At 46.2% G+C, this 27,749-nt stretch overlaps 8 protein-coding genes across 8 annotated transcripts; 4 read left to right on the forward strand and 4 right to left on the reverse strand.

Moving 5' to 3' along the window:
• Positions 1–874: 874 nt before the first annotated feature.
• GLAREA_12073 (ALDH-like protein) lies at positions 875–2,482 on the forward strand (the record flags this gene model as incomplete). The annotated part of the gene is made up of 4 exons (XM_008082855.1): positions 875–1,180; positions 1,231–1,285; positions 1,339–2,133; positions 2,181–2,482. The coding sequence occupies 4 exons, from the start codon at positions 875–877 to the stop codon at positions 2,480–2,482; spliced, it is 1,458 nt and encodes a 485-aa protein (XP_008081046.1).
• Positions 2,483–2,802: 320 nt separating this feature from the next.
• GLAREA_12074 (alpha/beta-Hydrolase) lies at positions 2,803–4,737 on the reverse strand (the record flags this gene model as incomplete). Its single annotated transcript, XM_008082856.1, has 2 exons — positions 2,803–3,668; positions 3,810–4,737. 2 exons carry the CDS (start codon positions 4,735–4,737, stop codon positions 2,803–2,805), a joined length of 1,794 nt encoding a protein of 597 aa, XP_008081047.1.
• Positions 4,738–11,249: 6,512 nt separating this feature from the next.
• On the forward strand, positions 11,250–12,999 carry GLAREA_12075 (MFS general substrate transporter; the record flags this gene model as incomplete). The annotated part of the gene is made up of 3 exons (XM_008082857.1): positions 11,250–11,705; positions 11,756–12,207; positions 12,270–12,999. 3 exons carry the CDS (start codon positions 11,250–11,252, stop codon positions 12,997–12,999), a joined length of 1,638 nt encoding a protein of 545 aa, XP_008081048.1.
• Positions 13,000–14,461: 1,462 nt separating this feature from the next.
• Positions 14,462–15,826, forward strand: GLAREA_12076 (uncharacterized protein; the record flags this gene model as incomplete). Its single annotated transcript, XM_008082858.1, has 3 exons — positions 14,462–14,483; positions 14,536–15,654; positions 15,738–15,826. The coding sequence occupies 3 exons, from the start codon at positions 14,462–14,464 to the stop codon at positions 15,824–15,826; spliced, it is 1,230 nt and encodes a 409-aa protein (XP_008081049.1).
• Positions 15,827–17,646: 1,820 nt separating this feature from the next.
• GLAREA_12077 (Subtilisin-like protein) lies at positions 17,647–20,847 on the reverse strand (the record flags this gene model as incomplete). The annotated part of the gene is made up of 3 exons (XM_008082859.1): positions 17,647–18,309; positions 18,386–18,725; positions 18,845–20,847. The coding sequence occupies 3 exons, from the start codon at positions 20,845–20,847 to the stop codon at positions 17,647–17,649; spliced, it is 3,006 nt and encodes a 1,001-aa protein (XP_008081050.1).
• A 589-nt stretch (positions 20,848–21,436) lies between these two features.
• Positions 21,437–24,103, forward strand: GLAREA_12078 (uncharacterized protein; the record flags this gene model as incomplete). Its single annotated transcript, XM_008082860.1, has 3 exons — positions 21,437–21,767; positions 21,884–22,520; positions 22,573–24,103. The coding sequence occupies 3 exons, from the start codon at positions 21,437–21,439 to the stop codon at positions 24,101–24,103; spliced, it is 2,499 nt and encodes an 832-aa protein (XP_008081051.1).
• A 290-nt stretch (positions 24,104–24,393) lies between these two features.
• On the reverse strand, positions 24,394–25,284 carry GLAREA_12079 (uncharacterized protein; the record flags this gene model as incomplete). Its single annotated transcript, XM_008082861.1, has 1 exon — positions 24,394–25,284. One exon carries the CDS (start codon positions 25,282–25,284, stop codon positions 24,394–24,396), a length of 891 nt encoding a protein of 296 aa, XP_008081052.1.
• A 579-nt stretch (positions 25,285–25,863) lies between these two features.
• GLAREA_12080 (Metallo-dependent hydrolase) lies at positions 25,864–26,983 on the reverse strand (the record flags this gene model as incomplete). Its single annotated transcript, XM_008082862.1, has 2 exons — positions 25,864–26,784; positions 26,834–26,983. 2 exons carry the CDS (start codon positions 26,981–26,983, stop codon positions 25,864–25,866), a joined length of 1,071 nt encoding a protein of 356 aa, XP_008081053.1.
• Positions 26,984–27,749: the final 766 nt, after the last annotated feature.

Consider the following 27,749-nt stretch of genomic DNA (forward strand, 5'->3'; position numbering starts at 1 on the left):
ACCCCCAAAACTGAATCCCTTGATCTGTTACTTGTTTACCCCAGACTATTCGTTCATTGAGATACGTTGCTTCATTCTAATATATGCAATCCATCCGTCTCGATGATTAGCCGCTCCCGAAATATGATTGGTGGCACACGCATTGTCATGTCCGAAGGCGGGACAAGCCCCTGCCAAACCCCTACCATTTATTCCCTGTGACGCGCATAACATCTTTCCCATTCTCCAAAGGAGTAACCCACAAAGAAAGATGTTATACAATTGTACTGGCACTGGACGACAAAATAACAAGTGGCCGACAGGTGTTTGGAGGCTACGCGACAGCCGATTCTCGATAGAACTACTTAATTTAACAAGGAAAGCTTGAACGAAATATTATTGTACTTTATGTATATAGGTCAATAGTAAGTCACCCATCTATAAGGTTTTATTATCCCAGACCCGCAGTAAAAGGTGCAAAAGTATGACAAGTATGTATCGTACTTGAAGGGGGTATTGATACCCTACCAATTGTATTGTTTTCCGGAAACTTGTTGAATGCCAATTCAATACAGTGTGCATGTGGGGCTACGAGTGGGGCATGCTGGGACGTATCTTGTTAACATCGTGAAGCTGGTGAAATATTTGGATTTGTGATGGATTTGTAAGTATACCATCGAATATAATATTTATCTAGGTACGTGAGTTCTCCATGTCTGGTATCCGCTACTTATTCAGGTTACAGTATAAAAATAAACTTATAAAGCCCCACCGATAGGCCATATAAAACCGAAGCCGCAAATATCTCCTGCGCAATACAACTCTCGATTAACTTGTCCATCTCAATTGCAGCGCAGTGAATCGTCCTTAGTCGATTCATATTCGATCCAGCACCATGAACGGCACCAAAGAAACCCCAATCGAGTTCGAGAAGTTCCACAACATTGTTGACGGTTTACCCCGCTCCAGCACCAATTTCCATCGTGGCACGAACCCCTCTGATGGGAAAGAGTTGTGGGAAGTACCAATTGCAAGCGAGAATGATCTGGACGATGCTGTGGAGGCTGCGAGGAAAGCGTTCAAAACATGGTCAAAAACGAAGTGGGAGGATAGGCAGGAAATAATCAAGAATATTGCCAAGGAGTTTATGAAGTATGAAGCAGAAATGGGGAAACTGGTTATGTTGGAGGGAGGAAAGCCGGTATTTTCTTGCAGCTACGCACTTTTGGGTATGAGTACTAACAGATGAAGATACAATTTGCCAAATTCGACCTGGGAAATGCTTCCAAAGGACTTCTCTGGGCCGGTATGTGTTCTTGTCCAATTAAGCCACCATAACAACGGGCTAACAAATCGTAGCTTCAGAAAAGAAATTCGAGGATGAAATAATATCCGACAATGCTGACCTTAAATTGACCATGCGACATGTACCGCTCGGCGTCGTTGGTGCAATCTGCCCATGGAACTTCCCACTTCCAATATCCATGAACAAAATCGGTCCAGCACTCCTCACTGGATCGACGATAATCATGAAACCATCTCCTTTTACACCCTACAGCATTCTCAAATTGGTAGAAATCGCACAGAAATTCCTACCACCAGGAGTTCTTCAAGCTCTCAACGGAGACGACAAATTAGGTCCTCTAATGACCGAACATCCAGGTATCAACATGATCACCTTCACCGGCTCAACTCCAACTGGAAAGAGGGTAATGGCTTCTTGCGCAAAGACGCTAAAACGCGTAACCCTAGAGCTCGGTGGTAACAGCGCAGCAATCATCTGTCCAGACGTCGATGTTAATAAAGTCGCTCCAAAAGTAGCACTTGCTGCATTCTTCAACTCCGGACAAATCTGCGTAGCCAGCAAACGACTTTACGTGCACAAAGACATCTACGCCGACATGCTTGCCGCCGTAAAGAAGGTAGTTGAAGGCTGGAAAACGGCGCCGGCGGTAGAAGAAGGCACGATGCTTGGTCCTGTGCAAAACAAAATGCAACACGCGATTGTTAAAGACTTCTTCGAGGATTGTGCGTCACAAGGATATGATTTTGCGCTTCAAGGAGAGGTAGGTAAGGGAGAGGGATTCGTGGTCCAACCTGCGATTATTGATAATCCACCCGATGATTCGAGAATCGTGAGGGAAGAACAATTCGGTATGCCTTCCCAATTCCATTTTAATCCGCTTTACTAACACTCTTAGGTCCTATCGTACCCATGCTTCAATGGGAGGACGAAGACGAAGTCATCGCCCGCGTCAATGATACTACCACCGGTCTTGGCGGCGCTGTTTACTGTGCAGATCTCGACCGCGCTCAACGTCTTGCCTCCAGGATCGAAGCGGGAAATATCTGGATCAACAGCAATGAGAAACCACTACCGAATGCGTTTTTCTCGGGGTGGAAGGAGAGCGGGATTGGTGGCGAGAGTGGAAGGTTGGGATTGTATAATTATATGAATACCCAGGTTACGCATTTGTATAAGGCGGATGTTGCGAAATTGTAATTATGTTATGAAGAATCAACCATGTTCAAGATTTAAGCGTTTCAGAATGTGCGTTTTTGTTTGGTTCTGGGAATGAAGTGCTTAAAGAAGACTTATCAAAGAGCATTGCTCACTTCCTCTCCTTCGCCATCACAATATACTCATTTTTCACTCGATTGCTCACTTTTTTCAATTATACCTTTTCCTTTCCAAGAATATCATGGCTGGTGTTTACAAAATCTAAACAAAGGTAGCACTATTTGCTGACAATTAAGCGTAGAGAAGGACGAAGACAGTAGGCGAGGGGAATTCCAATGTTATCCCACAGATATAATAACTCTTCAAATGCCTAATGTCTCCGCCAAGCTATTAATATACTCACAACGCCGAAAAAGATCCTCGTTCTCTATTTGGCGCTGCCTCATTTGAGCGCTTGAAGAATCCATTTCTCCCATATCGAGGATATGTTGAGCTTGGTCGTCGGTCGCATATTCATACTTGTCACTTCCCCCGCGTGCTTTTTGAGAAACGGTAATAGAGCTCGATCCAGTACCGTAAGGGCCACCAATCACTTGAATCTTAACACTTGACGGGAAACCATTTGATACTCCAACAGATGGAAATGCGGAAGGCCATTCATCTTCCACGTCATTTTTGGAGTCAGGATCGCTGGTGGTTGCAAAATTAATCAAGCTCCTCGCAAGACTTTCAGATAATGCCTGATCTTCTGCGCTGATCTCACCTTCAGGGAACACACCATTAAAAATATAGTTAGTGTCCGATCCGTGAGAAACACCGATATACGGCATTCCTGCACCTTTCCAAATGGGTGTAAGCATGCTCTGGTTCAGGTTATAAAACCTGACGTTATTGAAGTTCGGGTTTGATGTGGTTCGTGTCTGCGAGAACATCTGATATCCGAATTCGAGCGAAGAACAAGTGAATAGTAAGTCCCTGAGGATGCGGGAGAGGCGGAAATAGTGGACTGTGACTTCGACGCCAGGAGATTGAGTTTTGTAGTTCTGCAATTCTACTTCGAATGATTCGACGGGGTAAAGCGAGAACAGGGTCTTCAATTGCTCATTGGTTAAGGCGTGTGCGAAAGCTTTGATTGGCATAATCATATCTTCTTCCGTTTGGATAAGATGGGCAGGTCCAGCGTTTATTGCACCATCGTTTTGAGTCCAACCAAAGACTATAGGAATGTCTGGAATTGTGTTAGTGGTCATTCAGTTATGTTACATTTGGGTTTAGAGCTTGCCTTTCACAAATCTCCCTTTTTCGACTAACTTCGACTGTTGCTCAGGGAAAAAGTCGTCATCTACTGATGGAATGAAAGTAAAAAGACCAGCTGGCGGGTGAGTCTCTCTCGAATAGTCCATTGCCGTCTTCAACAGTTGTTCAAATGGAAGATCGCGTAAACATTGAAGCATTTTCGAATCTTCCAAATCACATCCAGCAAGTTCAGCCACGGCTTTTGTATGTATTTCCGTCGCATCTGAAGTCATATTCAGTGCTGTCGCCGGCGGACCAGACATCATCCAAGCTTGCTGGAATGGCACTCCTCTATCACCGCCATAGGCCATGGTATGCAACGATATAAAAGTTCCTCCCGCACTCAGACCAAAAGCCGTAATACGCTGCGAATCTCCTCCGAAATCTTCGATGTTTTCTTTGACCCATTCCATTGCCATGCGCTGATCCCTCATGCCACCGTTCAGAGACTTTTCGTTTTTCAGAGATGGTGTACGAGCGAAACCGAAGATTGTTAGTCGATAGTTGATTGCGACGTAGATGATTGGCTTTCCATCGGATACTGATAATTTGATCAGATTCGTAGGATCGAAATGGGGATCGTAACTAGAGCCTTTGACTACTCCTCCACCATGAACCCAAAGCACTACTGGAAGTTTGCTCTCAGAGTCGATCGTGTTAGTTGCAGGCCTTGATATCCGAAGGTGAAGACAGTCCTCGCTGATTTCACCGGTTTCGGAAAAGAATGGCAGCATGGCGTCCTGAGTCTGAAGACATGATGGTCCGGGAGATAATGCATCGACAATTGTGCCTGGAGGAGGAATGAAGGACTCTGGAGGAGAAAATCGACGCTGACCAGATGTATCGTGTGCATACTTGATATTTTGGAAATGTTCAATTGACTGGGATATGATGCCGTGATATGTGACTTGAGACTTTTGGATAGTCACTAATGGTTCTGCCAGGATAATCTGGGCCAGATATATACCACAAAGGCTGCTAGAACACTTGATATAACGCATGATGAAAGTGGGTTCAACTGAAGGGTCAGCAGAAATGTATGTCGAAATCTTAAACAGAGGTAGGAAACTCCTTTCTCTGATGCTTCTCGTGTGCCTTCATTAAATACTGTGATCCTCTGTACTCGGCAGTAATTATCTAGTGATCGGCATCGAAGGTTTCTCAATAAAGCCGTTTTGCTAACACGACAACGTTGGTCTCCACAAGTCTGGTGGTAACTCGATTTGGGTTGAGTGTCGGTGTGTGTTGGTGAGTGTTGGTGCAACACGTTTGCAGTATTATCCGATCTTCTCATAGATGAAGATCTCGCGAATTTATGGATAAACCAACATCTGCACCATCTCGTTGCAGGGGGGGGAACAAATGTTGAAACAGAAGCGGGACTCTTCTCGCGAGGCATTCGAGGTCCAAAACCAACGTTAATCCTTGGAAGTCATTTGTTCATTGATTGGAATATGAACTCCTATTGCATACGCACAAGTCTGTAAACACGGGATTTTCTTCGACTTTACATCTAACCAAATCAAACATTTTTCTTTAAGGAAAATAATGAACTTAATCATAGTTGCCGCAGCTTTCAACCTCAATCTCAATCCTACAGTTTTTTTCGAGGGCATCACATAAATTCAGAGTATGTTACATACAAACATTTTGGGATGAAAATATTGTATTTAAGCTCTCAGCACTGAAACATTTGAAGGACAAACACAGAGATTCAGTCAACATGCTGAAGTTTGTTTGTGATACTTCTGACTCACTTAGTTATCTTGATAAATACCATTTTTATTAATCATCGATTCTATATCAATATACTGTCCGCACTCCGTGTGTTGCGGAAATTTTAAATCGAGGTGATTACGGAAAATGTGATTCGGTAGTTCTTCAGGTTTCGGTGACAACTTCATAACTAAAAGAGTTTGAGAAATTGAAAACCGGACTCTTGAATTAAACGTATACGCGGAAACTAGAACATACCCTGCTCGGACGAACTACTTAAGCAACCGTAAATACTACTCTCGTACTCTCCGCGGAGTGACCACGTACAGACAAGACATTTTTAGGTGTAGTAGCGATATAAACGATCTCTTCTAGCTTTCAAATTATTTCTTCACTGGAAAGTGGGAAGATTTTCCGCAAAACTCACTCAGAACGAAGGGTAGGAAAGTGAGCGTTGTATAGAAGAGGGACTTATATCCGTTCTTATTCGAAAGAATAATAAAACCGCTTTTCGTGAATTTAGTGGGAAAACAATTCATATAATTGTGTTTAATATTTTTGCGAGAGGTCGTGAAAGTCCGCTAACGAGAAAGGCTTAAAGAAGTCGGATCGTCACCTTACTTAATCTTGCCGTAATATATTCTGTAGGTGAGATTCACACGAGGCTTTGTAATGTTTATCTAGAGATGTTCCATCGAATTTATGATCTGTCGACTATCTTAGAAGGATCGCAACATGTTAAGTTAAATTCGGTGAAAACACAGGTTTCGGTGACAATTCTATTTATAAAACTTCAAACTTCTTTTTCCGCCGTCGTTAAATATATAAATTCAACTACGATCTGACAATTTCATAGTTAGCCAAATAATATAGTGTATCAAGGAGAACTTGTTCTTTCTACTTCCTTCCACGAGCCAACGCTATGTAAACTATCGAGAAGGGTAGTAACAGTTGCGACCTCGGAACTCGAAATTGCTTCTAACTTTTGAATCACTTCTTCACTTCTAAAATCTGAGAGTTTGAACCGAGAGTCTTTTGGGTAATTGGAAGGGATACTAAGTTGTATTAGAGAAGGGATAAGGAATTATTATGCAGAACAGAAGAAGCGTGATCATTTTCTGACTAATAAAGCTCGCCTTCTACAACGACCAGTAAGCGAATATTTTCAAAAAGAAATGTCGAGGTTGTAAAATTCCAGGATGCGACGTGGAGAATGAAATCGCTGAATCGAGAGATGACGACCGGGTCTTGGTCTTGATGACGAACTTATCTTGGAAGCGATCGATTCTGATGTGTTTCAATGTACGTTCGGGTTAACTACTCTAGTAGTGTATTCAAGACTGTTGGATAGTAATTGCTAGCGATAATTCGGTGACGCGTTAAATTTCGGTGACGAACGGCATATAAAAAAGGACCAAAAAGATAATTTGAAATGGTGGTTAGTTTCAAATGGAGCTTAGAACATGAAGAACACAAATTGATGCGAAATATTATTGCTACACTAGTAGTTGCAACACAGTACACACTCATTCATTTGTTTCCATTCGCGTCATTGTCAAGTTCAAGTTGTGATGGGTTGGGGTTTTATGACGACATTAGCTAGTGTGATAATGTTGTAGATTTTGAAATTTTATTTACAAAGAAGGATTGCGCTAAGCAGAGTAGACGTAGTTACGTGGTTAACTAGAGAAATTACTAGGAAGGTGGCAGTAGTAGGAAGAAGTCCTTGAAATATAATTTTATACCTAATTTTTATTAGTATATACTAAAAACAAGCTCACTCGTTAAACAAAACACTTTTTAACACAATAGCGAACCGTCTATACTGTAACAACTCGCACATTAACCAGTGTATTCTCCAGGAAAAATTCGCAGTCACAAACTCTTGAGTAACAAAGCCTCCAAAAATCCACTTCCTCTAAAACGAAACTATCTCCCAAAAAGTGTACTCATTCGCTTTAAAAGCGAACCCAAGGGCGGACTCTCACGCCTCATACTATCCCATTCGAAATTCAATAAATGGAAGATGGCCGGTGAGGTGGGTTAGTGCCTTCGTTTTTACTATATCGCCTATCCATTTTCGAAGGACGAATCGGCAAATAAGCTACAAATGAGAGTGGAAGGATGTGTATTGTCTGGAAGCGAATAATGCAAGACATTCACTTTTCGGTACTAAATCTAAATTCGACAGCAACTACCACACTTACCATCAAGCCCACTCACCCCACCATTTCATCCCTTCCCATTTCACATTCTTTATCATTGAAAACGCCTTGCCCGTCTGCCAAACAGATGGATACAATCGTCCGTATTAACAATGCAATCTCCTACCGAGCCAATTGCCATAGAACTGAGTTATCGTTCATGATTGTCATAAATTCGTGTGTGATGGCTTCAAAAGGGAGATGTGATAGGGGTTGGGATTTAAGGTTAGGGTGCATGTGCTAATATACTATGTTCGTAGGGAAATGGTTGAATTGAGGCGTTTTGGGTGGATAGATAGTATTTGTTAACTTGAAAAGAATTCTCCTCTATTAACTAGAATTAATTAAGAGCATAATTCATTGAAGATTGGAAGTGATATAATTTTTGTAGCTTGACATTTAATTCGATTTAACGACAGAGAACTCATCCAGAAGAAGTCTAAATTTATCCCAAATCATACACCATAACCCCTCACCCACCAACCCATAAAACCCCGATCCACCCTTTACAAACACCAACCATTCCACATGCAGAGAAACGGAAGCTGCCTGAGCTACGCGTCGAACTGTCGGGAAAACATCCATAGTTTGAAGGCGCTGCGAATAAATTTCATGGAGTTGCTTGATGTTACGGAGGAGGAGACATGTGTTGATATTTTGATATCGGAGAAGAGATATATTTTCGAGGATAAGAAAATCGGTGATGAGATAGTTATCGGCGATAAACTTTCACTTACCTATCTCCCTTCCACCTTTACCTCTTATACACAACACTATCCTCATCCCACCTATCCACTCATCTTTATAATCCTCGTCAGCTTCTGCCATTTGTAAGGTACGGCCACCAGTTCGCCAGCAACCTGTACCAGTCGACCTAAGATTATTGTTGGGTTTCGTCATGCCGTAGAGCGTCGATGTTTTAAGCTGTTGTCTCCTACATTTCTTCTCGTGCGTGGTCGATTTCGGAGTGTTGTGTAGTAAGGGAGGGATTTGGAGTTTGGATTTTTGGGAGTAGGTGCTTTGGAAAATGTTGGTAATAATGAGAGACATGGAGTTGAGAATGAGAATGTATCTCGGTTTTAATTACAAAGAGAACATGTTCAATTTGGGACTAATAAATAGTCGGAATTCCAGCGGGGTTAGTAATTCGTTTGAATTTATTGTAAGTAAGATGATAAATGAGATAGTTATGTTTAGAGATTGAAAATTGCGATGAAGAAGTAAGGAGAGCAAAAAGTGATTTATACAGACAAGAAACACTTCTCCCGGAAATCGATTGTCTGGAGGAGGAAATGGTAATGGTCAGAGTCACGTGAGCGTGACCAATTTGGTATCTTGACATCGCTCAAACAGTATCGAGATGAAAGCGGAACCTTATGAAAAATGATGTTGTCGATGGAAGTGAAAATGCTATGAATGAGAAGCTAGAACTGTGGAGCCCATGCTTACTGTAATAGCACGTGTCACCCATCTCCAGACATCAACACCCATGAGCTGTTTTCCCCTTGGGGAATAAGTTACATCGGGTCGCATGCACACCTCCACGCCTCCATGACTTCTCCATGCCCATAATTCGCACATGGCATGACTCCAGACTCCAGACTCTCCACGAAAAATTTCTCCATCTTCGTCTCAAGATGAAAAAAATAGGACCGGTCGTGATGCCGCGACAAACGTGGAAACACCGTGAACGCGTTTCTGGAGAGCGTCTCTCAATCCACTTTCCCCATATTCAAAGCTAGGAGCAGGAGATTGGAATTGGCCGAAGCTCGATAGCGTGGTACTTTGGAGCGAGACCCGGTCCTTGACGCGGGGCCACGCCGCATGGATGCTTCATCTCCCGTGTGGCTGTTTGAAATTGCGAGAAAATTTGTTTGTTTATATTTTGCGGTTGGATGAAAATCATCGTCATCGTCGTTGGGATATTTGTTTTTGCATCGTGAGATCAAGAATCAAGTCCAACACAGCACGTGAAGTACATCGTACTTAGGTAAGAAGAGCATCATCCTTCAACCTTCGCAACCCGCGCTGCCAACAAAGTCTCAACTCGGTCACACTCTCGGTCACGAGCGCCAGAAAATTGGAATTTCGAGGTCGTCGCAGACCACACAGTCCACGCCCCATCTGCATTCGGTCCGGATCGAAGTTGGCTGAATCTGGGTTTTTGGGGCGGGAAGCACGGTGCTATCTCGGACGCGGAGGAGGACTTGGGCGGCTGGAGTTGGCCAATGTGATGGGGTGCTAATCTCACCTCGCATGTTCATAGAGGAGTCTCTGCGGAGATCTTGGCACGGGAATTGAAGGTGAGTTTTGGTGAGAGTGACGTGTGGGCTGAGTCAAGCATCTCAGGTGACTTGAAGATGTTCTAATGAGACACCGTACGGTTCCCCCGACACACCCCAATCATGCGATGAGTGAGCGACGGAAGAACGGTCACATGATCCGATCCTCTTCAAGCAAGCCATCCGGGGCATTTCCCCAGGATTCCAAGGACGCCTTTTTCACGCCTCTTCGGTACAGGCGAGTCTATTACGCCATGAACCAACGACTTTTACCGTTGAATATCTGCAGAGATGCACAATACCGCACAAAGGATATTTGTGTAAGTGGTCTGCACCGAATAAAGCATCGTCTCACCACGATCCGAAACTCGCAATTCTTCTCCATTAGCAGTGTCACCGTCCACATGACAAATTCCGAAGACTCGGTACGAGCGAGCGCCAGCGACTCTTGAAAAATGCAAAAGTCTACTCTGGGGTCTGGGGCTCGGGGAACTGGCCCCATCTCGACCAACAACAGGGCCGAATTTCATCTTCATGAGGCTCACCCTTTGGGCGGATGACCGAAATACGGCCGCTACGAGCCTCTATTGGCTACCAGACCGTTCTGAATGCTATGCAGCGGCCGTTTAGGCCTAGCTCGAGCGTACTTCTCCAGGGCCGCTGGCTACCCCGTATGGAGAAGAGCGTCTCTCGCTCCCTCAGAGTTGGGGAGGTCTGAGTTCGAGTCGTGGTCGAATCGGCCAGATTGGTGCATGAGAGGGCAAGCGAGCGATCTAACAAGCACTAACAGCGTCTAAATTGTGTCCACCGGCCCAGCAGCCAAGTCGAGCCACGTTCATGGAGCGTATGGAATTACTAGGAAGAGATCGAGAGCTACGACTAGAGGACCTATCAGGTTTCTAGATGGTGGCAACGAGAAGAGCTATCCTTGCTTTCCTCACACTTCTCCCATGTCGGCTCGCTCTGTGCTCACCATTCTGCTCCCTGCCCTCCTCCACAACCCCGCATTACTAACAGCTCCCTTGCCCCATCCTTCCCCTGCCCCATCTCGGGGGCGACTAGGGCCAGTCCTCCGTACAGTAAACAACTCGGCCTCGGCCAGCATCTCGAGATTAGCTCTGTTCTCCTGCTGGCTCGTTGCAGCCAAGTGCATCCCTCGTGCGAGCTCCCACCTCGATCCCACCTCGCCAAATTTCCCTATATGAAGCCCCCGTCCCAACAGCCTGGTACAACCATCTCCTCGACTCTCTCCTCATCCTCTTCTCTCTTCCTCACAGTCAATCCAGACGAAGAGAACATCCCACCGCCACCATGCCAGGAGCTCTCGTTACCGCCAGCGATGTCAATCGCATCGAGGCACCAGTCACCTGGAAGGCCTACCTGATCTGCGCCTTTGCCTCCTTTGGAGGTATCTTCTTCGGTTATGATTCCGGATATATCAACGGTGTCAACGGTTCCGGCTTGTTCATCAGACTCGTCGAAGGCCCAACCGCCGAGAAACTCTCTTCGTCCCACACTTCTCTGATCACTTCTATCCTCTCTGCGGGTACTTTCTTCGGTGCAATCGTCGCAGGTGATGTTGCGGACCGTATTGGACGCAAATGGACCGTCATCCTTGGTTGCCTCATCTACATGATCGGTGTGGTGGTCCAGATGATCACCGGCCCTGCCGTTGATGCTCTCGGAGCCATTGTTGCAGGTCGTCTCATCGCTGGTATCGGAGTCGGTTTCGAGTCTGCCATTGTCATTCTCTACATGTCCGAAATTGTAAGCCATTCTTCTCTCCATCGAGCCAACAACACTAACCTCCTTTCTAGTGCCCAAAGAAAGTCCGTGGTGCGCTCGTCGCCGGTTATCAATTCTGCATCACCATCGGTATCCTCTTGGCTGCATGTGTCGTCTACGCCACCGAAGGCCGTGATGATACGGGAGCTTACCGTATTCCGATCTCCATCCAATTCGCCTGGGCTTTGATTCTCGGTGGTGGATTGATGGCACTCCCAGATTCCCCAAGATACTTTGTCAAGCGTGGATATCTCGACCGTGCTGCCAGCGCTCTCGCCAGACTTCGTGGACAACCCCTCGAGTCCGAGTACATCCAAGCTGAGTTGGCTGAGATCGTGGCCAACGAGGAGTACGAGCGTTCCATCATTCCATCTTCTGGTTTCGTCTCGAGCTGGATGAACTGCTTCAGCGGTGGTCTTTTGAAACAATCCTCCAACCTCCGCCGTACAATTCTCGGTACATCTCTCCAGATGATGCAACAATGGTAAGCTTATTTCCTCAAACCATCTCTAACTCCCCCCCAAAAAATGTACTAATTCATCCCAGGACCGGTGTCAACTTCATCTTCTACTACTCCACCCCCTTCCTCCAATCCACCGGCGCCATCTCCAACCCCTTCATCATCTCCCTGATCTTCACCCTCGTCAACGTCTGCTCCACCCCAATCTCCTTCTACACCGTCGAGAAATTCGGTCGTCGCCCTCTCCTCGTCATCGGTGCTTTCGGCATGTTGATCTGCCAATTCCTCGTCGCCATCATCGGTGTCACCGTCGGATTCAACAAGACCCACCTCAACGCCGCCGGCGACCCCATGGCCGACAACATCTCAGCCGTCAATGCCCAAATCGCCTTCATCGCCATCTTCATCTTCTTCTTCGCCTCCACCTGGGGTCCTGGCGCCTGGATTCTCATCGGTGAGATCTTCCCTCTCCCCGTCCGATCCCGTGGTGTCGCCCTCTCCACCGCCTCCAACTGGCTCTGGAACACCATCATCGCCGTCATCACCCCATACATGGTCGGCGAGGAGTACGGAAACCTCAAATCCAGCGTCTTCTTCGTCTGGGGCGGTCTCTGCACCTGCGCTTTCGTGTACGCATATTTCCTCGTCCCAGAGACCAAGGGTCTGTCGCTGGAGCAGGTCGACCGTATGATGGAGGAGACCAACCCAAGAAACTCCAGCAAGTGGGTTCCTCACGAGACCTTTGCGAGCTCGATGGCTGGTCCAGGTGGAAAGCTTGATACCGCGGATGTGGAGAGGAAGGGTAGCGTTTATTAGATGCGCCTGATAGCGTGAGATGTGAGGAGTAATGTTTTGCTTGAATGCATTTTTGTGGGGGTTGGAAGCGGGAGTATATAATCGTTTCAAAGCCTTTCTCTTTGGAGATTAGAGTGTTAAGAGTGTATAATATATATATACTATTTTGAACAATCATCTCGCATCTTTTTCAATTGTGAACATGTGAACAAATATAACATAAACTAGCTGGCTTTTTTGAACATTCACACTTTTAACAGTCATGATCTTAACGGTGGTAAGCAATCCACGGTACTCCAACATAACTCGGGATCGAGGTAGAAAAGCCATGTAAGGATAAATATAATAAAGATAGCCAGATGGAGTAGTAGTGTACAGAAACATCACATCGACTCTTGAAAGTCCATATAATCCAGCTCTTTACATCTTTCTTGGTTGAGATATTGCGGAACGGAACATGTGTAAGATCACAACGATGGAACGGTTCCTCTGAACACATCAAAGTTGAAGATCGATGGTGCTCAAGAGATTCGATCTTGTGAGTTCGTGTTTGCCGATGTCATGGATTGTGGTGTGTGAGAACGTTGGTCGAGCGTGTCATGTGTTTGAAAGAGAAGCCTGGCAGGTTTTGGAGGGAGAGGGTTTGTTGGAGGGTGAGGGGGTCTTGGGCTATAGGATGGGAGATAAATGTATGGTGGGGGATTTGGTTTGTGGAGGGGGGCGGGAGAAGAGAGATAGAGTTATATGCGTAGAGGAAGTGACTGATGGTTTTTGTATTAAGGGAGGAGAATTTGTTTGGAAGATCAGATTGAAGGAAGTTGAGAGAATGGGATATATGTTTGTTGTTTGAGGGCGTTGGAGGTTCGTAGAGATGAAAGATGGAAGTGAGTGGTAGAAACCCGAGTCATATATTCCTTGCGCGTTTATACAGCGGATTTCTGGTGGAGTTTCTGCGATGTCGTGTTTGTTGGGGAGATTCGACGTGATTAATGATGCTGTGTTAGTTTGAAAGAGGGAAAAAGTCTCGTGCTTCGAATAGGACTGGGTTTGTTCTAGTAGGAGGTGGGGCGACGAGAGAGGGATATATATAAGAAAAGTACAAAATTCATTGATTTACTGAAAATGATAGATGAAATATGCGATGTTCTGTCGAGCCGATAGAATAATTGATGTTCGCCGCGAGCTAGACATGCAGCACAGCAACTCGAGACATGTGGGTCCAGCATAGCTTCAGGAACAACCCCGCGTCGGCACGTGCCAAGACGCGCGCGCTTAGATTTCTTGCGTATTTCTTTGGCTGGCATCACTTCCTCATCCCGAACCCAACACGCGCTCATGTCGAACGACTCGGACTGGAACTTGCGGCGCAGAAGCTGCTGCAGTTGTTGGAATTCGGAACGCGAAAGTGAATGAACGAGCGTCGAATGACCGCAATCCGAAACTCGCTGCGCAATACGCCTCGACGGCCGCATTGGAGGTCTCGATGAGTCCATCATGTCTGGAAGGTATGTGTTGTATAAGAGTATAGTGGTTTCTTGATGCTGATTTAGGTTATAGAGAAGCTTCCAAGGAAACGAGGAGCTACTGTTCAGAGTGCTAGGCCGGCGAAACGCGTTCGTTTAACGAAGCAGAATTTGAAGAAGTTGGAAAGGATGGAGGGTTTTAAGAAGAAGAAGGCTGCGAAGAGGTCGATTGAGGAGGCTTCTACGGCTACGGGGACGAGTAAGGAGGGGAGTCCATTCCAAAGGAGAAAGACTTCTAAGGAGGGAGATTCGGAGACAACTACGTCTACAAAGTCAAGAGACACGACTGTATCAACAACAGCACCGGGCTTTCCAGACCTCGCCTGTCGAAACGGTATACTGGAACCAGATTGCTCAAATCCTCCTGAGAATCTCCAATCCTTGCAAGAGCAGATAAATAGGGAGCGAAGTTCACCCTCCCCAACAAGGTCACAATTTGACGACTATACTTCAGCCATCGCAAACGCTGTAAATGAAGCGACAATAATAGCCGAAACGCATCCCGTCTTGCTCCGAAATTACAAAGATCGTGGATATAAGAAGACTTGGAGTACAAACCTTGGCGCCTTTCCCAAAACCGTCGGGTTCAACAACGGCATTTCTCCAGCACAACCGGATATGATGGAGGGTTTATCTCTCACCCAATTCAAGCCCTTTCCCGCGCGCGAAGAGCTCGGTGGTGCTGCGGTTGTTTACCAAGGCGCCAAATCGATAACTCTCTCACATCTGGCTGCCGAATGGAAGGGGCCGGGGAATGATATGATACTAGCGCAAGCTCAAGCTGCGTACGACGGTGCCTGCCTCGTTTACGGGAGAAACAAAGCATTGACTTACCTCGGGACTCCCGATGTACCTGGTCATGCTCACATCTCGAGTTTCACTACCGACGGCACCAATTTACATATTTTTGCTCATTTTGTGGCTGAAGAGCAGGGAAGGACCGAGTATCATCAATATCCGATCGCCAGGTGCATGCTTATCGCCTCGTATGATGATTACAAGAAAGGAAGGCGCCAGCTGAGAAATCTGCAAGATCTGGCCAAAAAGAATTCGGAGGCGTTGAGAGATGAGCTTGTGAGAAAGTGGACTGAGTCTCTTGGAATCGTTCCTGCTGTCCCGGTCAATCTTCCTCCGCCAATCACCAGTCCCGCTGGTAAGTTAAATGCCTCTCTTCTTTTGACACATTATCCCTATTTCGTCTATCTCTCTGAAGAACTATAACTAATACTCGGGTAGAAGACGACACTCTTGGAAGAAACAACCCAGACGAAAATACACCCACCAACGCCCAAAGACCAACCGTTGAACCTCCAAGTCCGACATGAGTTATGTACCCAGTCATGGAAAGCTCGAATTCGTTGTCTAAATAGTCTTGGAGTTTCCAGCAGAGTATGTGTTGTTTGTTCATCGCTACTCATCCACGACCTGCTAAAGACGGCAAAGCCGAATTCAAACTCGTGGTCGTTCTTCCGGAAGATATCCCAGCTCCTCTTGCCAGAAGGCTGGATACATTAAATCATGATACATTTGAAGACTAACAATATTTCGTATAGACGAGCTTTATGTCATCATCATCGTACGATTAGACGGAGTTGGAAATGTTTTCTGGTTTTGTCTTATATACCCCCACGTCTTGTATTTTTATATGAAATTTAGAAATCTCAGTTTATGCTGTAACCTAACATGTATCTTTTTACCCGTAAAAACTTCTGAATTTACTACTTGTACGTTTCAAGTTTGGCGAGACGCCTCCTGCGGTAGAGTAACGGGAGCTCTGTGATCAATCTGTTGGTTCGACGAAACATACGATTTTCCAATTTTGTCGAAAAGGTTTTATCTACCTAGGAAGTAGTGTCGGAAGTCGTGCATTCGAACATTGTTACACTGGAAGGTACCCAGTAGTCTTGGGATGTACCAGTGACCGTTCACGTACATTATAAATGAGTTAGAACCGAGGAGGATTCAGGAAGTGTTAGTCGACTACTTATATACCAATCTTGAGATAAGGTCAAATAGAGGGATCTTTTGCTAGAAATTATATATAGTATTGTATAGAGTTAATCTACTTATCATGTCAACTTGGAAGAAGTATCGTATTTTAGTTCTCGAGGTTTCTTTTGTTCGCTACTAGGTATACTGGAATTTGGGGAGTGGTGGTCTTTAGGCTACGATGTATCTGTGTTTTTATAGAGGACGGTTTAAAGATAAAAGTAAATAATACGCGAAATCTGATAATTACTCAGGACAATTTACGAGATATCTATCTTTCGTCTACAATTTTCAAAAACCAAAACCCTTTCAGAGTCTGTTTAAAGTTAAAAGCAGCTTTAGAAGCCGCAGGGCTACAGACGGCCGGTCACTTCATATTCGAGCTAAACATGCATTCTTGCGGAGAACAATATAATTCAATCAAATGGACAAACTATCATTTATTTCTTCCACTGTTTTCAGCAATGTAACTCAATCAAGTTAACAAACTATCATTAGTTCCGTATATTGATTTCGGAAATTAAACCCTTATTAAACTAATTTTCAAGCTGTTAATGTAAAAATGTTTCATTTCTCGAACTCGACAAAAAGTGTGAATATTTACTTCAGCGATTACTTGTCTTGTCTACTTCAAAATACTGTCCATTGTTAAGTTTTACTGAAATCGAAAACCAAGCCCCACTCTTGCTATTAGACAATAGCAGTAACAGTAACTGATACTAGATGTTAATTCGACGAATTTAATAGAATATCTTACACCTCTTACATTGTTCCTCAGAGCACAAGAACACTCTACTCTATCTACAACTTATCATTACTTAAAACTATAGATCTATACTACATTCCAGTGTCATTGTCAGGACTCTTTCACAACTGTATATACAGTATAATGCACAACTGTACCCATTTACAATACCTTGAACCCCTGCACATTAGATTCGATGCCCTCCTGAGCGCTTCACCTCTACAGGTGTACTTACTACAATTACACCTCCCTACCTTCCAAATAGCCATGACAGGTAGTGCACATAACGCGATCCGGGAATTCATCAGTACGTTTGACGTACGGAAAGTTTTGATCTACGGAAAATCTGCCTGTATCAATGATTGATCGAAATCTTGAAAAATTAGTTCAGCGTCGAAACGACACTCTTCATCAACTCTTCGACGACCCTTTCCCATATATATTAGTAAGCGTATCAGCCAAAATGGAAAAGATAGCCGACTTTTCATTTTTCGAAAACGCCTTCCACCTATTCTTATTAAAGAAAATCCACGGCTTAAGACACTCAATCTTGGTGTCTCTGTTCTTCCAGACCATGAGTTCCAAGATAGCCAGCATCCCGCGATTGGTCCGCAGCGTTTGGCACTGGTACTCGAAAGTCTCCATATCGGACCAGATCAGGTCCATGACCATGGCTGCCACGCCGGCGATCACAGGCGTGGCATAGGAAGTCCCAGCTTTGCGCCGTGTGCTTGAGTGGACGGGGAGGGTTGAGTCTTTCTGGTCGATCCAGGCGGCTTCGATGGCCTCTCCGATGGCACAAAGACGCTTTCCTACTCGGAGATCTGGGACGAATTTGCTCAGCTCATGGTCTCCGTCGGTTGATGAAACCGAAATTACTTCATCTAGACATGCAGGGAATGATATGGCGTTTCCAGCGGCGACATTGCCGGTAGCAGCGAAAATCAACACATCCGCGGCGTGGGCTTCGAGAAGAACCTTTCGGATACCTTCCAAGCTTTGATCGGCATTTGGAAACCCGAAAGAAAGGGATATGATGTGGACTTGCTTCTCATTAGTAGCCCAACGGATTGCCTATTTGGAGTCAGTTAAGTTGATACAGAACCGAGTAATGGGACCAAATGGTAACGATAGTCATAAATATACGTACATTTTCAACCTCACTGCTGTTCCATTTCAGTCCATCAGGAGATACCCGAGCTACATAGACGTCCACGTTCTCCGCGATCTGTAGTAATATCGATGTGACGTGTGTTCCATGGCCATCATCATCTTGGGGAATGTTGGAACGCGTTCCAACAAAATTCTGGTAGACAATCTGGCCACTGAGCCAGAGTGGGTGCAGATCGTCATGCGTTACATCGACGCCTGTGTCTAGAATTGCTACTCTAATTCGATCGGCAGGTTCATCTGGGCGCTCCCGACCGATAGCTCTCACCAGTTCTTTCACTTGGCCATATTCGAAGAACCAGTCGTCGGCAGCTTTTTCTCTTCAAAACAGTCAGCTAAATCGTGTGCGTGGACAATTGTGCCAATTCATGTCAAAGGATGATGTGAGCGAGCCCTTCAATGACTGCACGGTCCGTAGCAGGAGGAACTCGGAACGTACTTTTTTTCCCTATCTCCCTCAACCTCTTCAATGGCAAACAAACGTAAACGTTTTGTAGTCTCAGCGTTAGACGGCCTACTTTTCTCAGGGAGCAAATCCAGGCGGGCTCCAAAGAATCGATCCTGCCGAGTCTGAAAATCTTCCAAGGCATATTGAAGTGGGCGCAAGACATGCTTATATACCCAACGGGCAAAATTTTCATTATCCAAGGGAGCTTTGTGATCCAGCTGAGCCGTGTTAAAGTCACACAGAAAACATTTCTGCACTGCCAGAAGGTAAGAACTACCCTCCAAATGAAACGGCTTGTTTCCATCGGCAATTTTAGTATCATTGACCCACTTGAGAAGTCTGGTCAAGATGAAGACGTCGGAGTCCACGATGTTTGATGGCCCATCACTTGCGAGGAAGGTTTTCTCGAGGCGACTCCACGACGTCCCGCACCAGAGTTCTACCAAGAAACGGCCAAGACGGTTCGTGAAGGGTATTTTGGGTTTCGAGGGTCCAGAGGTGCTGAAAGTGATCATTAAGGAGTCCGGGACAGTTGCGTTGTGCAAGAACAATGGGTACACAATGCTGTCGTAGCTCTCTTGCCAAGTTAAATATACATCGTCACTGGTCCAAGAATCCCGAACCCAGGGCGTGGAGAATAAGCAGAATAAACTGAATGCCACCTTGTGTGCTAATTGAAGCTTCTGTTCTATCGAAAGCTGTAGGCGATGGGGATCTTCGGGTGGCTTGTGGATAGGCAAAGGGGTAGCCCATCTCATATTAGAATTCGTCGTTCCATCTACCACGCTCAGGAGCAATTTGTGTTTTAGTTCCTGTCGGTAGATAGTGATAACACCAGCGCTGTCCTTCTCAACGCCCATGTCGTCGTTTACACCTGCCTTGTCATTAAAAAATGCGCAAAGGCCATTACTAGGTTCGCTAGTCATCGGTGGAGGTGGAGGCGGCGAGGGTGTTCGACTGTTGGCTTCTACAGCTGGCGCACTTGAAGATGGTTTAGAGGGGGTTTCCCTTCGGAATGGAATCGCTTTCAGCATCCTCCGTGCAAAGCCCTCTTTCTTGTTCTCCCTTTTCTCTCTTTTCTCCGGCTTGCTCTCCTCAGTCTTGTCTTCGATCTGTTGCGATGAGATTTTCCCTATCGTTTCCCGGGATGAAGTTGCAGCCACAGGAGCTTTTGGGATACGTACAGGGTCAAAATTCATGTCAACTTGCTTCCACTGCTTGCTCTGGGATGAGTGATTAAGGAATAACAACGAACAAGGCTGAGGCCATTTTTGAATTCCTGAATCATTGTCGCTTGCTTTGAGCGAGTTTTCCACACGCATGTAGACCTGGTGCGAGGTTGAACACCCACAGCAAAACCCATTCTCCGCTCCAAGAATCTCGGTTGATGAATTGACCTGATCTCGAACCCTGAGTAGCCCGTCGAAAAAGTTGGCTGATGGATCCTTTTGCGACAGCCGCTGAATGGCGACGAGTTCTTCGTTCGCTTTCTGGATTCTGGTAAAAGAAATCTGCAATGAAGCACCGGCGGATCCATCGATCGTGCAGAGCGCCTGTAGCAATCTTGTGCGTTTGAGGAAGAGATCCTCATTCTCCCTGGACTGGTGCCCCGTGAAGCCAAGCAGTTCGGCCATGCTCCCTAGCTCCTGCAAAATGCCGCTCAGGATATCACAGTATCTGGCATAATCAGAGACGCAGCTGCTTTCGACCGCTTTCTCGACCACGATCCAGTCCAATACTTCCACCGCACGATCATTGTTATCGGTGAGCTCTGCCAACGTTCCGCGGAAGTGTAAGATCTCGTTTTCAAGAAGGCGGATAAAGAGCTTTACAAGTCGCACGCTGTAAGGCGTGGTTGCATCGCGGGCCAGATCCAAGGCCTCTTCGGCTTTCTGCTTGAGGTCTTGGAAGGCATGGAAGACGAGCTTGGTCTGCGGGCGTATGCCGAGTAGGGAACCTTCCTGAGCTTCGGCGGTGGGGGTAGGCGCCTCCATCAATAGCTAGCACGGTCATGACCACGAGCTGCCTTCAATGGACCCAGATCGCCAAAGAAGAGTGAAGATATACCTCGTAGCTCAGCTGGTTGCGGCTCGTCGCGAGAGGTTTCAGCTGTCAGAGATGCGCAATGCAGTAGCTCCCCACTTAAATGATGTGCCTCGAAGTATAAGGTATCACGGGGGCTTCATCAGCCAATGGATTGCCACCAGATTACGTCTAATTTATACTCCGTATCATAGAAACCTTATTTAGGGAACTTCAGCTTACCTGCACCTGTTTACCTTCTGGGTTGTTGAGGGACGGGATTGCTGCAGACATGTGACCTTCATCTCGTGAGCTGAATCGCAGCTGTGCTGTGGTCACCAACGCATCCATTGTGCACCACGCAGCGTGAATTTGCGGCAGTCGAAATCTGGGATACAAAGAGACCGTTGGAAGATTCTCTGGCGTACAATTGATACCAGTTGGCCAGGTAGCGACTCCCATCGCGTAGAACTCCACCATGCCATTTTGACAAGGAATACAAGTTACAACTACTGAGAATCCTACAGCAAGCTTCACGTCTCTCGGGCACTGCTAGCTCGCATGTCTGTCTTGGAGGAGCCCGCCATCGGCCTGAGTACGTCCGCGGCGGTCGAGGTAGAGGGCGAGGAGCTCATATATGCCCTGTCGCAAAGGATATTCGTCAACTTGCAGACGCTGGCCAAATCCAAACCGGTCCTATCACAAGAAGTCGAGAAGACGAGATCAAAGTTTCAGAAATGGTGCAACACGCTCGGTGCAAATATTCGAGGTGTCTACTCCCTAGATGAGCGCCTGCGCGACGCTTCAGCTGTGAAGCGGTACATTGTAAACTGCCTGGGCGACATCGCCGAAGCGCTAGAAGAAACGCAGGCTGTATCTCACAAGCCAGAAGGTAATGCTTTTCCATCATTAAACTCATGCTATACATTCTTTTGTTTTGGCCATCTAGGTACCCTTTTTTGTTGGACTTAGTATTTAGGAGCTGACGTTGAAAATGTTGCTGTCCAGCTACACTATCCTCGCCATCAAGGAACGAAGACGCCGCTCTTAAACTCCTGATAGAGAAGTCCGTAATATCAGATCCACTAGGTTTTGAGAATTCCATGCTCGATGTCTTGTTCCTCGTTATCCCTGTGATACGGCCTGCTCTTTCACCTGACCGCTATGAGAAAGCTATGGCTACAGAGCTGCCAGACGAAGAAGAGTTCAAAAGATTGTGTAGCGACAATTTAATCAGCCTCTTTCCTGCAATATCACCCGCCCTTTTAGCTCGACTGGTCTCAGCTAGTTTGCAACGTCGGCGATTTTTCCAATACACTTCGAATTACAGCCTGAAGTTCCAATCTGCTGGCCCTGTTGAAGATCAGGAGTCTCCCAATTACACGATTCCACGTTCCGACGGCACTGACGAGGGGGATACTGAGTCGATTCTGAGCAGGGCAGACTCAAAGCTGACACTCACGGGCGCTTTTGGTCAAGAACGTCCAACCGCGGACAACGATACGGACTCTATGATGTCAATGGCAAAGTCTAATCGAGACATGGCATACTCGGTCCCGGCGTTCCCAGATGAATCTGAGGGAGGTTTACGTGAATGCGTTGCCTGCCATCTTACTCTGCCTCTTCGAGATAAAGCGACCTGGAGGTGAGTGTATTGGTTGAAATGTCTCTGAGACTGCTGACCTAGCTTTATCCAGAACACATATCTTGAGAGATATCAGACCATATGTCTGTACCTTTCCAGACTGTAACGTTGACCCCAACAAGCTCTACTCTAGCCGCCGCGTATGGTTTGAGCACGAGCTGAAATTCCATAGACGCCAGTGGTTTTGTCCGCTAGGATGCGCCACCATCATTGAAGATCTCACTTCACTTCAAGCCCATGTTGCTTCCGTGCACCCTACTCATATACGTGAGCTGATCTCAGATGCCCTTCCACGCATGCAGGAAATTTCCGCCAACGCAGAAGCTCAATGCCCTTTTTGTCTTATGAATATTAAACCTCGACGAAAGATTGAGTCCCACATAGCATGGCATCAGGTGCAAGTAGGTTTGATGGTGCTTCAGTCATCTGTCATTGAGGATTCGGACGAGGAAGATGAGGCTGAGCAGGAGGAGGAGGAGGAAGTACCAGATATGCCGAGCTTTCCTTCCATGGACCTTCCCGTTCAACAGAGTTCTAATCCAGTGCTCAGTTCTCCGCATATCTCCGACATAGTAGATAACCCAAACAACACAAGTTCTGAGAGTCTGCCGAAGGAAATCAGTAAAGCAGGGATAGTCACCAAATCTGCAAAGTGGGACGACTGGCGGGGTACCTCTCCGAAACCTTCTGAGAGTCTGCCGAAAGAAAGCAGTAAAGCAGGGATAGTCACCAAATCTGCGATGTGGGATGACTGGAGGGGTACCTCTCCAAAACCCATATCTCCCAAAACACAAACTGCGAACTTATCCAGCGGCTTAGAAACAGCATCAAGCACAGCGGCCTCTTTGAATCCTCATTACCGGGAGGCCATTGCGGCGTCCGCTCCAGTGGTGGACGGTGGTGAAACACATAACTACTCCAACGAGCGGCTTCTAGCAGGCAAGCCATATAATATCGGCTTGTCGCCGGGTAATGCGAAACGGAGCTCCAGTACGCGTCACACTTGGTTTTTAATGCCAAATTTTGATTTCACGCCTACCCCGGACAGTCCTGTCCGTCTCGGACAGGTTTTGACGAATCCGCTCCATCCTGAGGACGGCATTATAGACCCAGGAGAACTTGATGCCATCTTGCCACAATGGAAAATGAATCAAACTAGGAGTCGGCAATCGGAGGCAACATATGAACTTGGCGGCCTCAGAGTCCGCGCAATAACATTAGAGACATTACAACTTCAACAAGTAGCACAATGCGTAGATAAGCTGGGAGAAACGCCGGAAGTTCGACGTATTCTCAGAGAGAAGAATAGATTCGGCTCGCGAAAAGTCTATGTTATCACTGGCTTGAAAGTCATAACGGATTCTCAAGTGAATATAGGGGAAGAAAAGTCACTGGAGCTGGGCGTTTCTGCTGGTATCCCTCTTGGTCCTGAAGTGTCCATAGGGTACGGTTCTACAATCGAGAAAGGCACTAGCTATCGGATAGCCGAGCCGGTCATATTTGCCTACTGCCTTGCACAAGTCCGCACATCGTTTCTTGGGGTGCAGGCAATAGCTCGATACACGAAGGGGGCTGTATTGTGAAGGTGAGGTCTGAGTTTTTGAAGGTATCCACAGCTAGCTTTTCGTATAGTACTGTCGGCTGGACCCCAGAGATAATTTTGACTTTCGAAATGAAAATATAAATCAATATCAGCTTATTCTTGAAAGCATTGAAAAGAGACGGATAATTTAAAAATCATACCCACAATGTTACTCGTAAACTCACGGGCGCAAGAATGTAGAGAGGTTCAGACTCCAAACTTTGCCAAAGTTATTTTGAGCGGCTGCAGATATTTAATACCAAAGAAATGTAAAAAGTTAACAGGCTCCCCTCAATCATCCTTCTTCTCTTCAGCGTCCAAGTCCGTCAAATCCATAAACAATTCATTATCATCCAGCGAATCACCCATGCTTTCCTCGTCCACACCAAATTTCCGTCCCTGTTCTGCACTCGGCCCATCATTACCCAGCCTAAGTTCATTCCTCTTAATCAAATTCAACATCTTCCCCTTCGTCACAGTCCTCAACTGCAGCGCAAAAATCTTCTTCTGTCCACTCTTCGCCCGGAACGCCTTACCAACCGACTTCTTCGAACTAGCTTCCAGCGCAGCATTCCCAGCATCACCCGTTGGATCCACAGAAGGCAACCCAGCAGCCGCCCTCGCAATCGCAGCAACAGGAATCTCCCCTTTAGCTTCCAACTCCACCACTTTACTCTCCTCCCACACCACCTCCACATCTTCGCATATCATCATCCCCGTGACCACACACACATCAATTTTCAGCCCTGATTTAATCCAGTTCGGCACCCGTGCCACGACATTCGGATCTTTCTTCGCCTTATCAAAGTACTCCTGAAGCTGCGTAAGCCGCTTATATCTGAGGAATTTCCCCTCAAGATGCGACACCTGCTCCGTCTCGCCATTAAACGAGACGTTCAACACAGATTTCAGCGTCGCACTCGCGCCCTTTTTCGAGCTCGAGTTGGCGTCGAGGACGAAATCGTTGAATTCGCCATCCAGCGTGTCAGCGGTATTGTGTGTCTCGAAGAGCGACTTGGGCTTGACATATTCTTCCGTGGATGGATGCCCGCTTTCCCAGACGTAGCCGTTTGTCGGACTGGGGTATTCTTTGACGAAGGAGCCGAGGATTTTGGTCTCCCATTTGTCGACGTCGAGCCAGGTGGTGGGTTTGAGGATGAAGAATTCGGGGTCGCCGTACATGATTGTAGGTGAGTGTTAGGTTGTTAAGGATATTTTGAAGTGGGAAGAAATGACCTTTTGAGAGCGTAAGGCTCCAGGTTGCAGGTCCATCAACATGCTTTTTATGTACTACATATCTCAAGTGTGGCATAAATAGTGGGTCAATAAACTCGATGTGTCTAGAGGCTGTGATAGGCATGTTATAATGAAGCTAATGTAGGCCAATATTCGCTAAAAATACATGGCGTTTTGAGGCGCTCTTTCGTGCTGCGTTATTGGCCTCAGATTTCATGTTATGTCCGGGAATTATCTCGAAGACTTTGATCTGTTTCTTTTTATTATTGAGCCTCATTCTCGTTAAATATCATTCGACACTTTCTAGATATGGATGCACAAGGTGTGAAAAGTACTTGCTTTTTTGGTCAAGAAACGTCTCTTAAGCATAAGATGCCAGTTTTTCTCTTCGAAAGCAGTTCAGAAACGTGCTACTTTACCCTTTCCCTTTAATCCTGGATCTTTTAGGGCACATAGTAATAATACTATAAGCCTGCGTTCAATACGAACAGGAATCAACTTCAGCGTCTAAAAGCGCCAGCCGACTCACTCGACACCAAACAACCTCTCCGCATTCCCACACAAGACTCCCCTCACCTCGTCCTCCTCCATCAACTCTTTTAACCCCGCCTCAAGACCTTCCGCCAATCCCTTAGCAGCCTTGAACGGCGTGAAAGGTACATCACTCCCATACAAAAACTTCGTTCGTCCAACCAACCTCATCATCCCGTGAATCTGATTTCTTATAGGCGTGCCCGCGAGATCGAACCAAAATTGCTTCTCAAAGAGATGGAGGACATCTTCATAGCTTAGCGGCTCACGAGTTCGATCCGACTCGGGTTTGAAACCTAGCATAGAATTCAGAGCTACAAGACGATCTATCAAGGAAGGTATCGTTGCGCCGCAGTGAGGGATAATCCATTTCAAGTTTTGATTTCTTGAGGCAGTGCCGGTGAAGAGGAGGTCGGAGAGATTGCGGGTTGTGTCGAAGATAAATTCTAGAATTGGTGCAGGATTGGTATCCATTAAGGGCGCGATGTTGTTTAAGGAGGCTGTGCCAGTTGTTTTAGGTGCGCCAGATGGACAGGGACACGTTGGATGGATGAAGATGATTGCATTTACTGCGTTGAGTTTTGAGTAAATGGGGGCTAGAAGCGGGGAGCCGCTGTAGAGACCATGTGCATTGGAGAGAAACATGAAGCCATCTGGGTTGAGGTTTTTAACGACGCGATCGATTTCGGTAAGGGATTCCTCAATAAATGGAAGGGGGAGGGAGGCGAAGAAGCCGAATTGTGTTGGGTGTTGCTGTTTAAGTAATGCAAGAAGGTTGTTCATTTTGCGGGTTAAGGCCACAGCAGAATCTACGTCACCTGGGATGAGATTGGTTCCAGGTGAAGAACAGCTTAAGACTGATTTTTTTATGTTATTTTGCTTCATGAAGTCGAGGTGGCCTTCTACCGACCAGGTCTGTGTGTGGTTTGTTAGATTCGGAGATCGAGAGGGCTGTGGTACTTACAGGATGATAAGGTATTCCATCGGGTCCTGGGGTCCATCCTGCTGCTATAACGGCTTCTTTGTAGAAGTCGGGATAGATGTGAGAGTGAGTGTCTATTTTTACCATAGACGGTTGTACGTCTTTAGGTGTTGCGCCGTTAGACGAAGACATTTCCTCTTGATAAGTTTGCTGTTATGGTTGAAATAGATGGAATGGGTTGAGTTGGGTTTGAATTAATGGTTTTTATGGAAATCAAGTTGACTTGAGAGTACTACTCAATTCAGAGTTGATAACATCGGGATCTTGGACGAGAGCTGGTGGCAGCCAGCTTCGCGGACCTCCGCGACAGTCGCTATATTGAAGCTATTACTGTTGTACTACCTTTTGGCTAATCACAATGCCTAGCTTTAGTACCGCAACTCACCCATAGAGCGGAATAGTCTGGAAAGACCGTTACTTCTACCTTCTCGCCTGGTCTGTGGTTGTGTTTCGATCGCGAGTATGGTCGCTTCGGGAAGTTTGAGCAAGCTGGACAAACTGCTGGTCCTGGTTGCCAAGTTCATGGCTCATTGCATGGTATTGCAAACACTCAATGCCCTTGATGATATTATGAAATCTCAAATGCGCAGAAGCATGTGTGCAACACATGCATCTAGTGTGATAGGTCGTCGTGAAAGAACGTCGTCCATCACGTGCCTAGTCCTGCCCCTCGTCATCCGGGAAGTCGCGTCTCCTGGAGCATCACGATTCAACATGGAAGTAGCAATTCACCTTTCTGCGCTTCCAGCCAAGCCAGGCAGGACGTTCAATTATTTTTATCTTTCTTATTCCGGCGACATACAAGCAGACGAGGAGCAGCACACGCTTCTAACCGCCGTATTATTCACCATTCATTCTGATACAGACATGCAACACCAACAAACATAAATTAGGTCAC

Source organism: Glarea lozoyensis (assembly GCF_000409485.1).
Source record: "Glarea lozoyensis ATCC 20868 chromosome Unknown GLAREA17, whole genome shotgun sequence".
Classification (NCBI taxonomy): Eukaryota; Fungi; Ascomycota; class Leotiomycetes; order Helotiales; family Helotiaceae; genus Glarea; species Glarea lozoyensis.